The sequence below is a fragment of the Varanus komodoensis genome, unplaced genomic scaffold (genome assembly GCF_004798865.1).
Source record: "Varanus komodoensis strain SLA01 unplaced genomic scaffold, ASM479886v1 scaffold3, whole genome shotgun sequence".
NCBI classification, from domain to species: domain Eukaryota; kingdom Metazoa; phylum Chordata; class Lepidosauria; order Squamata; family Varanidae; genus Varanus; species Varanus komodoensis.
Genome location: NW_025335761.1, coordinates 38,826,275 through 38,841,512, shown reverse-complemented (window position 1 = coordinate 38,841,512; position 15,238 = coordinate 38,826,275). Strand labels below are relative to the sequence as shown.

At 40.2% G+C, this 15,238-nt stretch overlaps 1 protein-coding gene across 17 annotated transcripts in view; it reads right to left on the bottom strand.

Annotated features, from left to right (window-relative positions):
- Window positions 1–15,238, bottom strand: part of NRXN3 (neurexin 3) — a 1,430,678-nt gene that overhangs the window by 364,286 nt on the left and 1,051,154 nt on the right. For all 17 annotated transcript variants that reach the window (XM_044437223.1, XM_044437237.1, XM_044437228.1 and 14 more), the window contains one exon: window positions 2,650–2,831. In XM_044437223.1, coding sequence (XP_044293158.1) covers window positions 2,650–2,831 — 182 coding nt within the window. The remainder of the gene's footprint in view (window positions 1–2,649; window positions 2,832–15,238) is intronic.

Below are 15,238 nucleotides of genomic sequence, written 5' to 3'. Positions count from 1 at the left end.
ACCATGATAGAAATTAAAGGTGGTGGTGTTTTTCTTTTCCTCACCATGCTTCTTGGTTTTCCTAAGCCATCTGTGGAACAAGAGCTAATCTGCTTCCTCATAACCCTACAGATGATAAACAAGGGCTGCACTGATCATTTGCAATAAATACCCAGATGCAAGGCAGCAAAATAAAGCTGCAGGACATAGTCAGGTGATTCATCTCTCCCTGTAGACATCAGCGGCCCAATATCCATCACAAGCCACAGCTGTCCCGCTTGTCCTGTTTATTTTCCATGAGTACTTTTACATGCTATAAATTACAGGGCAGGAGCTGTGGTGAGATGGGGCAAAATGCATGTGCTGGGCCCAATTCAAACCATGCAGGCTACCTAAGATGATAGTAACGGTCTTCTTCCTCATTTTCCACAAAAGCTTCCATCTCAGTGCACTACAAAACCCACTCCCCAGGAGCATGCATTTGGCCACAACTCACTCACTCTCCACAAACCTAGCCCCAGCCCTGCACAATTTAAATGCCTAGATATTCATGAGCCACATCGTTCTGGAGGGCGCACCATCCATTTTCCCTGGGCTGCCAGCCCATTCACATCTGCACTGTAAATCAGGAGGGAAAAGGTTTCCGAGGTTATAGATTCTTGTCATACAAAACAGATGCCTGAGCATATAAATCTCCAGTGTGTCTAAAGGGCTCATAATTAAAAAATGAATCCAAATGGATTTTCCATAAATTACATTCACAAAAGAAATTAATAAGATACCTTTTTGTATTCTCCTCACCTAGTATGCAAATAGGAAACTTATATGGTAATAAATGTCCTGTGATTCCCTAGAGCTGTCTGCAAGATGTCAAGAAGAAAGTTACCAAGGAAGAATGTCCAGCACGAGTTGGAATTCACCATCATAAGCTCTCTTTGTATATGTGTCTATCCATACTCTGGTTTGCCCACAAACTAACTACCAGTGACTCGCTCACCACTCGGCTTTTTCAAAATTGCTTCTTCCACAGTGAAAGGCATAGGCATAAATGCCCAGGGAGAAACAAACAATAAAGAATAAAATTAATTGAATCAATGGCCCTTAAGGGCTGATTCCACAGCAGTGAACTTTGGAATAGTTGGTGGGAAGACAGAGCAACGGTGATCACAGATCAGTTACGTGGTAGAAGCTGCTCGAAGTCATAAGCTCAAAATGGGGGGAAGTGTCTACTGGACAGTGTGCATATTGACACGAAACATGCAAACTGTTCACCATCAGTTGATCTTGAGTAGCATGTTAAGAAGACAAAGGTACAAGGTGCATGCAAATGCTTCCTTCAGCACTATCATCTAGATAGGGGATGGGGAAGGAATTCTCTGCTCAGCACTCCATAAATGCACACACTCTGTTTCTCAGATTTGTGGGTTTTATCACGGAGACTCATACTTCTGGAGTCCGCAGCCTGTCACTGGAGACTAGCCTTATTACATTGTTGTTGAAACTTGCATGTGAGGCCTCCTTGCATGCCTCCTTGATACTTCACTTGCTCTTCCTTGTGTTTTTTCCATTTTCCGCTTGAATTCTTTCTATAGTTTAAGGGAAAGTCTATCTTTCAGTGTTGCCCAAGCATGGCTTATAATTATCCACATTTAGGTAGCACTAAACAATAAAACATGAGTATTCAGATGTCTTCAGCTCCATACAGAAAAACAATAAAACATATGAGTATTCAGATGTTTTCAGCTCCATACAGAAAACTAGCATTACATACTCATGATAGAACTCAAGGTAAGCAGGCAGTATGATAACACTGTATCAAGGTAAAGGAATACAGGAATTCCCGGATTATGTATATAATATTAAATTTATTAGGATTGCAAGCCTATGCAAACTTACTTGGAGAAGATTTGTCTAGAATTGCACTGGAACAAATTAACACTGACCTTTCTTCTAGCTAAGATGCCATATGGAAAAATGATGCTCAGACATGGCATTGAGTAGCCTCATTTAAGGCATTATTATGCTATCAACTGAGCTGACATTATAAGGACAAAATACTCCCCAAAATACTTATCCAGTTACTCTTGTTGGATTAATAATAATTAGTCTATATATTGTCACTGCCCTCTTGCATCAAGCCCTTTTGGAAAACATTGCAAAATCTGTATTTTCTGTCATTTTCATGTTTGAGATCTTAAAATGATAGACTATGTAGATTTTTAAAGATTTTTTTAATGGATGTCATTAAACCTCTTCAATAGACAGACAACAACCATAGTATAGACAGCCACCATCTCTAAAGATGCCAACTGTCAAACCCCCCAAAATTCTGTATTTCTGTGCCAAGAGCATCGGAAAAAAGCCTGTACCTTAGTCATCCCCCCTCCCCCAAAAAACAGGTAAAACAAAGCAACTCCCACTCCTGGTATGGCATTCCCAAGTCATGCATAGTTATTATAAAGAATTATGGTACTATAGGAAATGGCAGCACTCAATCCAATTACAAATTCTATGCATGTGAGATACTGTATATTTATTTCTAAGTCCACTACTTCTGAAAAATTAGAAGTTTTTCCCCCTTAAGTCTCTTTAAGTCCCCTATGTTTGTAGACATTAGAATTGAATTAGAACAGGAATGAAAACAAAGATTAAGAGGAGCCTCCCACTCACTATGTGAAGCTGCAGGAAGTCAGTAAGGCCAGGAGCACTGTCAATCCGAACCAAGATGCCATCTTTCACTGTTGTGCTGAACCCGACAGCAAGGCGGTCTGTTCTTGTGCTGGGTCTGTCATTTGCTGGCCAGGTGTACAGGATGAGGCCTCCACTTTTCCCAAAGATGTATGTGGCACCAGCTACAAAACAAAATGAAAGAGAAAGTCAAGAAATGAGTTTATCCAATTGTGTTCGAGTTACAATTACAGAAGATAATACCACATCTAAGTAAGAGATTCCACTAGAGAAAGTGATGAAGTCCAAGGCCTAGGAGGCAATTGTCACCCTTAATTAAAGATGTGAACAAAATGCATTAATAACAAAGCAGACGCTAAAGAGATATGGACAAACATTTTCAGACTCTGCTTCATAATCGCATGGGCCAGATAATGCATTGTCTCCAAGAGCCTTTATACATTATGACAAACAAGCCAGTTCTGCTTTTTTTGCGTTGAAATTCAGTTCATATCTCTGCAACATGCATGAAAATACACTCTTCCTCATTGAGCATGGCAGATTGGGTTTGGGGGCTCTTGACTGCTTAGTCTGTCTAACCTTGAGGGAAGGAAGACCAGAAAGTCTCACTGGAGAGATTAATGTACATCCAACCTAAACATCAGGTCTCTGACCAGCATCCTACCCCAAGAATTAATACAGAATTGTGAGAAGATCCTCTACTTTTGCCATGTGGATTATTATGTCCTTTTTGAAAAACACAACAAAAACAAACAAAAAACCCCTCCAGAGCACGGCTGAAATGAATATTTATGTTATTTCTAGAGTCCCAGGGAATATAAATGGGATTAACAAGAGAACCACAAACAGATAAGTGGTGATTCCTTTTAAGGGAGGATAAATCACAGGAGATAGGCTTTATTGTACACATTTTATTAAAGTGTGCTTCCTCTGCCAGTTGCAAAATAAAGACAAGCAATAGTTGCAATAAAGACAGCTAGCAGGTTTTATCAAGCACACACAATTTCATTAGCAGTAATATAAGTTGGAGCAACATCCAAAATTGCATTGCTTGAAAAAATATAAATAAAATTGGAGATTCTAGGCAGTTGTTCAGCATATTCTATAGAGAAAGAACTCCTCTTCTAGTGACCAAGATAGAAACTGGTTGTGACTTACTTCTCTCAAGCCTTGAAGAGGCTAGAATGTTTGGCTCATGGACAGTTCAATGTGGGATGTCTTCATGAAATTACAGCAAAATGAGTGAATCATCTCTTTCTAGTCCATGCACTTGACTAAATAATAAATGCATTATTGCATCTGCAACTGGCCCCCTACCCAATATTTCCTCCCATTCAATTGAATCAAATCTTTTCTCCCTTCTAGTCTTGCCATTGCAATGTTGCAAACAGGAGGAATGTCTGCCAACTCTTAAAATAAATGGTAGGAATCTCCATGTTCCTGCATTTCATGAAATGCCCACAATATTTATCCTCTTGCCACTGTTACTGCACTCATTCTTTCTGCCCAACATTTAATCAGTAGCTATTATGGATGATGGATAAGAGGAATGCTCAGGTCCGGGGCAGCATGTTACTAAATACTGCTTGCTGAGAGGGAAAACATCAACAAAGGAGACTTGCTGTATCCATGCTTTGTTTCTTGGTTTGCCAGAGGATGCAGCTGGGCTAGCTTGGCCTTTGTTCTGATGTAGCAGAGTTCTCTTTCCATTCTTATGCTCTTAATTAACCTCACAGTCTCTTCTAGTCCTTATAATTACCAACTACCCTTCACTGTTTTGTACTCCCACTACTTTCAACTGTGTCTTCATAGCTGTTCTCATCTATACTCTTTCCCTGATGGTTACAGACCATTACAGTCCTTTTTAAACAATTCCCATGACACCTCAATCATACATTCCTCATCTTTTCTGAGGAATGAGACTCTTCTTCAGTATCACTGAGGTGGCCCTAACATTTTTGTAATGTTTACCGCCTTTCCATTTACCACAAAAACAACAGCCATTTTTCCATACTAATTAAAACTGTCTGTAATAATGAATTAACATGGCAACTCTCCACGTACAGATAATTCATGCAGTCCATGTTGATTGGGAGAACCCTCAATGATCTTCCCTTCTCAGTTATTAGCCATTTATTATATTTGCACGATGTGCCAGCTCATAACACAACACAGTGCAAATCCAAGCATGTGCAAATTGCCTGCAGTTGCACCAGCGGCTGTTGCTGGCAATGTGGCTCACATTATTAGAAATGCTGTTCCCACATGAGGTACCTGCATTTGCTTTCATTTTTCAGGTCTGCAATCCTTATCATAAAGCTGTAGCCAGAAATGGCAGCCATGTATTCTCCATCTCTCCCCATAATATTTAGGCAACTTATTCATGCCATGATATAATGGGGGATGAAGTCATCAGGAAAGAGATGTATCAGTCTAACATCACAGGGAGGCAGCACATTTTGCATGAGACTGCCATCTGCAGTCGTAGCTCTGTGTTCTGGTTCTGCCCTACCAGTACATATTAGTTGGAAATGTTATTATGTTATGTTAGTTGCCAAGTTGTGCCCGACCCACTGTGACCCCATGGATGACATTTCTCCAGGCCTTCCTGTCCTCCACCATTCCCCAGACTCCAGCTAAGCTCACACCAACTGCTTCAGTGGCTCCATCTAGCCACCTCATCCTCTGTCATCCCCTTCTTCTTTTGTCGTCAATTGTTCCCAGCATTAGGCTCTTTTCCAGTGAGTCCTTCTTTCTCATTAGGTGGCCAAAGTTTCATCTTCAGTATTTGACCTTCTAAAGAGCAGTCAGGGTTGATATCCTCTAAGACTGACTGGTTTTATCTCCAAGTTATTCCCAATATTTACAAGTTGGAAATGAGTCACTTGTAAATATTGCTAATGGTGTACATACACAGGGAAGATTGGTTTTAAAATGAGTGGTGCAATCTGAACAACACAGAACTTCATGTAAATGTGTTGTTATTATGTGATGTTATCTCTGATTTATGGCGACCCCATGAATGAAAGCTCTCCAAAATGTCCTATATATGACAGCCTTGCTCAGTTCCTGCCAACTCAAGGTTGTGGCTTTCTTTATGGAGTCTCTCCATCCCAGATTTGGTCTTCCTTTTCTTCTTCTGCCTTTGGCTTTTCATCTCCAGGGAGTTTTGCCTTCTCATGATGTGCCCATAGTATGACAGCCTCAGTTTTGCCATTTTTGCTTCCAATAAAAGGCTTGATTTGATTTAGGACCCAATTGTTCATCTTTCTGTCAGTCCAAGGTATTCACAAAGCAATCCTCCAGCACCATGTTTTGAAAGAATCAATTTTCCTCCTGTCAGCTTTCTTCACTGTCCAGCTTTGATACCCACACATAGTGACTGGGAGTACAATAGTTTGTATCATCTTGGCTTTGGTCTCCAGTGAAACATCCTTACTCCTGATTATCTCTTCTAGTTCCTTTATGCTACCCTTCCAAGTCTCATTCTTCTTCAAATTTCTTGGTTACATTCTCCATCTGAATTGATGACTGAGTTCTGTTGACTGAATAGCTGAGTTCTGTAAATCTTTCACAATTTCAATTTCTTCATTGTTACAAATGCAGAAATTTGAGCTTTGTTTTGAAAATGACCTTCTTTCTACTCACTAAAGGGTTTGTGAGCACTGAATTCTGAAAAGATCTCACACAGCTTCCCAAGAGCAGCTTGGCTGCACGCAGTACATGTCAGCATCTCCATGAGTGCCAATTACATTAAGTTATAATGATTGGCCTGTCACGGTACTTAAGTGCCTAGCAAGATGGCATCTACATGAAGATATACACAGCTTTGTAAATCTGGGAAAAATTTGAAAGGTAACACTTAGGATAGAATAGGGCACCTACTGGGCTATGTCCTGAAAGACAATGTTGAATGTTAAAATATTAATAATAAATACATTTAATAAATTTTCACTACATGGGCATTTCACAAATTTGACTTTATCACAAGTATACTGTATAACATTTAATAAGTCACAGAAACTTAACCATAACAGCCCCAAAATGCTGTACATTGTACAAGTGTATTACGAGTTACAGAAGGACATCATACAATTCAAATTTGGGATTATATCTTGTACTTTAACTCATTCATGTAGAAACACATAAACTTAGCCACAAACACACATAAACTATGAAATTTACCACCACAAGTTGTGGGGATTGTCATCAGCTTGGACGGTATTAACATGGGAGCAGACAAATTTTCAGAGGGTAAGGCTATTGCTGGTTAAGCCCTAGCAATTGCAGCTAGTATCAGAGGCAGCGTGTCTTTGCGTACCCATTCAAGGGGAACACAAGCAGGGGGGTGCTATTACATTCATGTACTGCCTGTGGGTTTTCCATGTAAGCATAGGAGTGGCCACTGTGTGGACATAATGTCAGATCAGATAATCGTTCAGTCTCACCCATCATGGAAAATGCCAATGTCTATTTCCAAACATACAGTCCAGCCATCTTCCCCTGAAGAATGATGGCTCTCAGCATCATATGCCAAAGAGCTCACATTCTCCAGGGAACATCTGAAAAGTAACAGAAAGTCATTCTTATGTACAGACAGCATGATGGGAAGAATATTAATTTTAGTGTGCTTCTGGCCTCAATCTACTCTATACCATGGTGTTTAGTGAGGCTTACTCTCATGTGCATGCATTTAGGAGTCAGATAATCCCTCAAGACTGGCCAGAAGTTAGAAATCATGTGTGCTATCAATGAACCTACTACTTGTACCATAATGGGACAAAATGGACAAAGTAAGTTTGCACATATGTATATTTTTGTACTGAGGCATCATCTATACTAGCAAACATCAACTTCTATGAGATTCTGCTTAAATGTATTTTAACATGACGTATATAAATAATCTGCTCCATAAGCCCTAGCAATACAATCAGCCAACCCGAGTGCCATCCAAATGAATACAGATGATTCTTTGACTGCAGTCATGAACCCCTTTGTGACAGGTAAAACTTCTGTCCATTCTGTTAATCCGGTGCAGTCAGAGAAATGAATCAAATGATAATGCAATTGTTACCTGAAATAACATGCAGGAAACCCACTTACTCCTAATTCATTAAGGTTCCTTTGTTCTTTTGCATGTAATCTCTAGTAAATATAGATGATAGCTGTATTTTTTATCCCTGTTCTCTACAAAGACTGGGGGCTTATTAAGCAATTGCTTAACAAAGATAAACTGACCTCCACAAAAGCCTGCTGTTTCAGAAAGTAAAGAGCCCTGGTCTGGTAGTCTATTCCTTCCCATCCTTTTAATATTCTTATTTCATGGAAACCCACCATTCCATTACAGACCTTCTGCTGAGCACAGTATTTCTGAAGAAGTTCCACTCAGGATGCTAAGAATGCTGGTACTCAGATCCGATTATGTTTATTAATCATCGGAACCATGTAAATTTTTACCCATCCTAGCAAGAAGCTATCAGTTCAACTAAAAGGAAATTTGCTAGCAGGGCAGATTTGGGCTTCTTACTTGGCAGGATTTGCAAGTTACCAAGCTGCTGAGATTGTCTAGCATATTCTTAGTAACCAGTCTGCTGTAAAGACAAAATCAGTAATACATCGCAAACAATTAAAGTGCAGTTAGCTTTGATGCAGCAAGACCTGGTTTAGCTCAGGAAAGAGACCTTGGCAAGGACTGCACTGAAGAACTCTGTAAAGTGGCAATTAAACAAGTGAGACCTAAGCATTTACATGGGTGTTTAATGCTTTCACAAAATCACATTAAAATAAGATGAAAGGTCTAACAGACTCACAGAGATGAAGAAACACAAAATAAAAAGCAGGCATTTATTTCCAGGTACGAAGAGTCTCTGGTTCATGCAAAAATCTATCAGTAGGAAGGTGCTAACAAGAAAGTAAGATGGAAGAATGCTGAGAATATATAACCTGAATATCAGAGAGAAAAGGGACCTAATGGTGAGCTCTTAGACAAGGAGCTGTGTCTAGAGAGAGGTGCACAGATCATGAAACTTATTTAAATTGTACATAGTCACTGGGGAGAGTGGCTTGTGGGGCTTATCAATAATATAACATCTCATTGTAAAAAGGTCACAGGTCCAGATATGCATACAAGCTCAAAGAACTTGGAATAGCTACTCTGTTCTAAATACAGGGGTATGGTTGTATCCACTACACTCCCAGCCTCTTCTCCGCTCACTCGAGATACATAGCTCAGCTGTGCCTGGAAAACTCACACTCTGAACAGAAGCCCTGTGCAAAATGTAGTTTTTGCCATCTCACTGTGTGCATATGCACTGATTTTACTTCAGTGAAATGTGGAGCAGCTCTGAATTTGTGCACATTGAAATTCACACCTGATGAACATGGGGGGAAGGGGCTTCTGACATATCATTTCCCAAAGCCCCAGATGTGCCTTCTTAATTCTTCTGACAGGCCACTATGTTTCTACTCGGTGCTGCTACACTGATGTCCTTTCCTTTCCTGAGCTGCATGCCCCTAAACACTTTGTACAGAGCACAGGTATTTGGGGTCTTCCAGGGATGCCCTGTGCAAACCTCAGCCAGCCCTTCAAATTTCTCTCCTTTACTTTGCCGCTAGGTATAATGGGTTTGATGGCTCCTCAATGGAGCTGAAGAAAAGCTTCAAAGGGTTTGAAAGAATGTGTGGTGTTACCATCAGAAGTGTTGGTTAATTTGGTCTATTCGAATTGGGGTGGGTTTTTTTCAGGGATGAAATAAGCATCTACCTTGTCTCACCCATCACAAAGAAAGTATCTCTTTATTCATGGTTATAGTTTTGTTTTTTTCCTGAGAAGGAGCTTGGTCTTGTTTCAGAATATATAAAAAACAGAATGAGAGCCCTGTAAAAATGCAAAGCTTCCAGGGCAAAAGGGAAAGTGATGTTTCCCAGCCTGAAAGAGTTCTCATGAACCAGCTGCTTTCTCTTCAAGATTCTGCTCTTGGGCAGATAAGCCCTCAGAGACCCAATGTGAGCACAGCAATCTTATCATTTCTTCCTTAAAGGACAGGCATTGTTCGACATTAATTAAACAGAATTTCACACTGTACTTTTTAAAGAAAATAACCAAAGAGGCTTTCTTGGCAGGGAGAAGGACAATATCCCAGCACAAGGCTGACAGAAAACAGGAGCAGCAATTTGATCATGCTTACCCCTCTGTTTGTCTTTTTTGAATTAATGCAAGACACTTTCCTCCCAATTTGAGTGGTATCAGCTAAGAATCAGCCCAGGCAATATGTTCTTACTAGTTACATCTCATTAATAGAGCTCAGTGAAGAAAAGGGAACAGGAAGAGAATACATGTGGAATTACAGCATTCAATACAATGCCGACAAATTTGCACATACAAACAAAAACATGGCCTTCATCATCCTCAGAACACAGAAGCCTCCTGCCTGGCACACTCTGAGCAGAAAGGAAGATGAAATACAGCCATAAACAGAAGCTCAAATGTAACTGTGAGCAAAGATAACCATAGCTTTTGTTGTATAATTCCACTGCCTCATTCATGGATTTTTACAGGGGGTCCAAATAACTCCTTCCATTTGTATACTTCCTGTGTTTTCTCCCTGCTTCTTCTGTCTCTTTTCTTACTACGAAGAAAAAAAAAATCCGCAACAGACAAAAAGACAGAATAGCTGGACAATGTCATTTGATTATTAGCTCTAGGAGCAATTTGTCTGAAAACTTCCTTAGCTGGCCCCACATTAAAAAAAACAAAACCAAAAATAAGTTGAAACAATCAACTAGATGTTTAATATTTTCTCAACTATTCAGTCCAGTTTAATTTGAATGCTGGCATTCTACATTTTGTTACCCAAATGAAAGTTTCTTCTCACTTGTATTCTGTTAACATCATGACTGTGTTAACTCTGTATCTCCTTCCACAGCACCTTCTAGGACAAATCAATGCAGTATTTATTTATTTATTTATTTATTTATTTATTTATTTATTTATTTATTTCAATTTATATCCTGCCTTTTTCCTACAAAGGACTCAAGGCAGCTTACATCTCTTCCTCCATCTTATCCCCACAACAACAACCCTGTGACATAGGTTGGGCTGAGAGTCTGTGACTGGCCCAAAGTCACCCAGAGACTTTGAAAACAGAACATTAATTGAGTAGAGTAGAAAAGGGTAGAAAAGAGAACATTAATTGTTCGAGTTATGTCATACAAATGTGATTTAATCTGTGCAGAAAACAGCCTGTGTCTCAGAGTGGGAAGAGTTGACCCTCAAGTCTCTTTCTGCCTCTGCTGTTGTGTGACATTATCCAAGAAATGTAACTGAAGGGACTTCAGCTGGCTTAGGTGCGATTTGCCCCTTATTCTGCTGACTTGGTGCGCTATCAATATGTTCATCAACCTGAAAAGCATGCTGAATTTTCATTCCCATTGCATCCAAAGGAATAAAACACACAAAACTGTAACAAATTAGCTTGATTCTGCACGTGAATAGGGCAGCTTGGGAAATGAAAAGGAGCCATTCATGTTCAATGAATTATGAATCTACTCTGATCTGAAATACAGAGATGTGTTTTTTTCCAGAGCCCCACAATTAATCCTGCAATGCCCATAATTCATTACACTGAAGCTAAAAGAATGCATAATAAGTTTATATTCCCTAGAGGGTATCCACATATTAAATAGGGTGATAGAAGAAACCCAAAGCATTAATTTGGTATGAAGAAGATGCACATACAAACATTTTAATCCTTGGGTGAAGTTAACATTGACAGCCCTTGTTATAATCAATACGGGAAAGTGTTGCAGGGGATAAACCAAATGAATTCCCAAAGGGCGAGCCAGATGGGTGAAAAATTATCTGCTCAAATTTTATCTTTATCTGATGCAAGTGGAAACACTGCTAAGGACTGCATCCTACTGCCAACTGCAAACATTATTTCATTTTTCTTGGCAATGGCTTGACACAGAGTCCATGGAGAGAATGTCCTTGGAGAAGTCCAGGTGGCAGAATGCCAAAGCAACAAAACTGGAATTACCCATCAGTAGCATAACTGCATTTGGAAAATAACCAGTTGTTACTTAGTGAACTAGATAACTAGCGAATGAGTTCATTTTAGGTGCTGATATTAAAGTCTACCAATGAAGAATTTCCCCTTGTGTAAGCCTTTTCACTTTTGTCCTAAATGATTATGTCTAAATACTTAACAGGGATTTTCCTGCAGGGTTGCTCAGTACTATCAGCTTCCATCAGCTTCATAATCAAGGTTCTCAGATTCCTTGACACTAGTCCCTAAATGCATCTCTGTACTGGAATATATGCTCTTGGCCACTTCAGTTTTGTACTTCCACAATCCCACAGTCTCTTTTAAAAGCATTGCTCATGTATAGCAACAAGGCATGAGGGAAGTTTGGAGCCATGCCAGCTAGACACAGTTCTTATGTCACATGTGCTGACTACCCTACCCTTTGATATCTATGTCCACATTTCATTCATCTGCAAAGAGCGAGCCTCCACAAGTGCACCTGTATATGCAACGGCCTTCCAATCTGGAATCCTGCATATGGTGGCCCCATAACATGTGGAAACCTTCATGTCTGCAGCTGTATTCCTGAAAGCTCCCTCTCTTCAGGCATTGGCATCCAATGTGTGGATGTTAGGGGTGGGACTAGTCAGCATAGAAACACCCTCACCACACACACACTTATTGTTTCTTAAGTAAGCAACTCTTCTGAAGACCTACACTGATCAGAATTCTCCCTGCACTCCTCTGGATCAGCCTTTCCCAACCTGGTGGCCTTCAGAGACATTTGAACCACAACTCCCAGAATTTCCACCCAGCAGGTCCACTGACTGGGTTTTGCCGTCCAGTTGTGTCTGGAAGGTACAAGATTGAGGAAGGCTGCTCTAGATTCTCCACACTTCTGCATTCCTTCAGTATGCATTCCTCCTGTTTTTAACCCTAAGCAATCTTCTCAATCCACAGCCTTGCAAATGTGAGGCTGTACTGGTCTCCATCCTCCAAACCACCAAGGGATACATAAGGAATTGTCACAGAAGGAATCAAATTCACATCAGAAAAATCTTCACTCTCCACCTCCTCTTACAACATGGACTGATGGTACCAAAACCCAACAGGTATCCCTGTTGTACACTACACTGGGATGAAAGGAGGTTTGTAAATAGTTTAAATAGATAATAAAAATGTTGCTGAGGGGTTTGTGTACAGTTTTTTCTAAGCCAGTGCAGAACTCATGGTCTAATTTGACTTGCTTGCTAGAGGGTCCTAATCTGGCCCTCAGGTAGCCACACACACCTCCCCTGGCTCACCTTTTCCCAAACCACCAATATTTTGGTAGTTTCCCTGCTTTGGTGCAGTTTCCCCCATCCCAAAAGGTTGAAATGCCTCTCCTAAGTCTAGTTATCAGAAATAAGAGTTTTGAATTAGAATAGGGTAGTATTTTTACACATCTTTTGCCTTCAGCTTCTCCCATCACTGGAGCACCAGTCCCAAACATTTCTCTGCAATGGAATTTGGCTCTTGAGCTGAAAAAGTTTCCACACTCTTCACCTAAACAGCCTCATTTCTCTTTTCTTCTAGTCTACTTATTTCCAGTCTAGGATGAAAGGGGCCACTACTAGCTGAACAGCCCATAGTTACAACATCTTAATTAACCACTGAGAGACTCAATCAGTATTTTATTTTATGTGAAATTCTGAGATAAAATATTACAATCCCAGGCATCGAAAACTGAGCCAAAATATGTACTCAACTTTCAGATGTTTATCTTGAATTGCTTTATTCAATTGAATTGCTCTATCTTGAATTGCTTTATTCTTTATTTATCTTGTCCCAGATAATTTTATCCTAAAAGCAATATCTTGGTCCTTGGTTTTAATAAAGCCCCCAGTAAGCTCCAGCAGCCAGTTGTTGAATTAGCCATGCCCTCTAAATAACTCTTGAAAGCGCTCAAATGTTAGAACAGTCTTGGCGAGATAGAAACAATTCCATTGTTTCTTCTTGTTTAATGATGTGATACTTGTCAATCTGCTAAGAAAAGAAACCAAATGTCCTTTATTCAGTCACTTAGCCCATCTTTTCTTATCTCTGCACCTCAGCTTTCCTCTCATATTGCACCTCATAGGTAGCAGCCTATATTAACAGCTGTGAGATTCTCAGCAGAGCTGACCTGTTATTTGAAGGCCTGACAGGAGTGTTTGGAGCTGGAGTTCTGGGGTCAGGAACAAATAATTTGCTAAGATTCTCTTCTCTTCTCGCTCTGCTGCTGTTGTTCCAGACTACTATGACTTTGTCAGGGGTACTGTAACTTAGAACTTACACTCTAAGTTCCTCTGTTTGCCTCTCTCCCTCTCCCCACTCTTTCGCTGCCCTCCGGAGAGATAGAGAGAGAGAGAGAGAATCTCTCTTCAAATGCACATTTCAAGCACATCCTGATACCTGGAGGAAATGTTCCTTGGATTCCTGAGGTGAAAACAGCAAATGTCACCCCTCTCCACAACAACCTAAGTACCCAAAGTTGGCAAAGTTATTTCTGCACCTGGGGTGTAGAATTCCACAAGTACTTTTCCCCATCACTGTCAGTCAAAATACAATAACAAATGAAATAACAGTTTTCTGCCCTTCTATGAAACCCCAAATCTGTTTCCTGAAGCATTTTGCCTAATGGCAGCCCATGTGCAGCAAACAGGATAAGAAACTTACAATAAAATGGCTAGAATTTGAAAGAGCTACCTACACTATGAAACCTAAGCCCAACACCTAGCAATCGTGAATGTAATAGAAAGTAACAGCAGACTAAATGGAAGTGACAGGCAAATGTCAAAGGAAAAGGGCATGAAATAAGATGCAGTTCTACAACTTGATGTTTTCAGAGTAAGTATCCACCTTTTACATTTTGGTGATCCCACAGTAGTAAACTCACTAGCCTGAGCAGGGAACTATGTAAGACACATCAAAGAGCCAGAAAGGTAAGTTCCCAAGCTACTAGAGAAGAAAGAGATGGCATGGGATTTGTATCTCTAGTTCAAGTAAGTACCCAACTTACTTGAGCAGGTTACATTGTATTTTCTCCTTATCTATGCAGGTTAATACTTAGAATGAGTGGGGCCATTTGGTTCAAAGGTTTGGCACATAAATTTAGAATAGGCTGTAGAAGCTGAAACATCCTTGAGAACTCACTCTGAGCATTTTTATAGGTTCCAACTAGCCTCTTTTGGCATGACATGACCTATCAGAACATAAACTTCTTAGGTAGGGAAATATCCTAGGATAGCAGGAGAACATGGGGCCAAAACTGGGGCCTGGGTGCCATATCTGCCCTGTCTGGGTTCTCAGTTCAGCCCTGGGCAGTTCCCCAGATAGCCACACCCCTTCCTTTGGCCTCTTCCCCTTTTCTACAATCTCCTTGGTGGTTTCCCAGCTTTTGGTCCATTTGGTTCCCCATTCTAAAAGGTTGAAATGCTTCTCCTTACATAGGTAGACCAATAGGAGCATTATCCTAAAATATTTGGTAGTTTTGGCCCCACATCTTTTACCTTCAGTCTAATTTA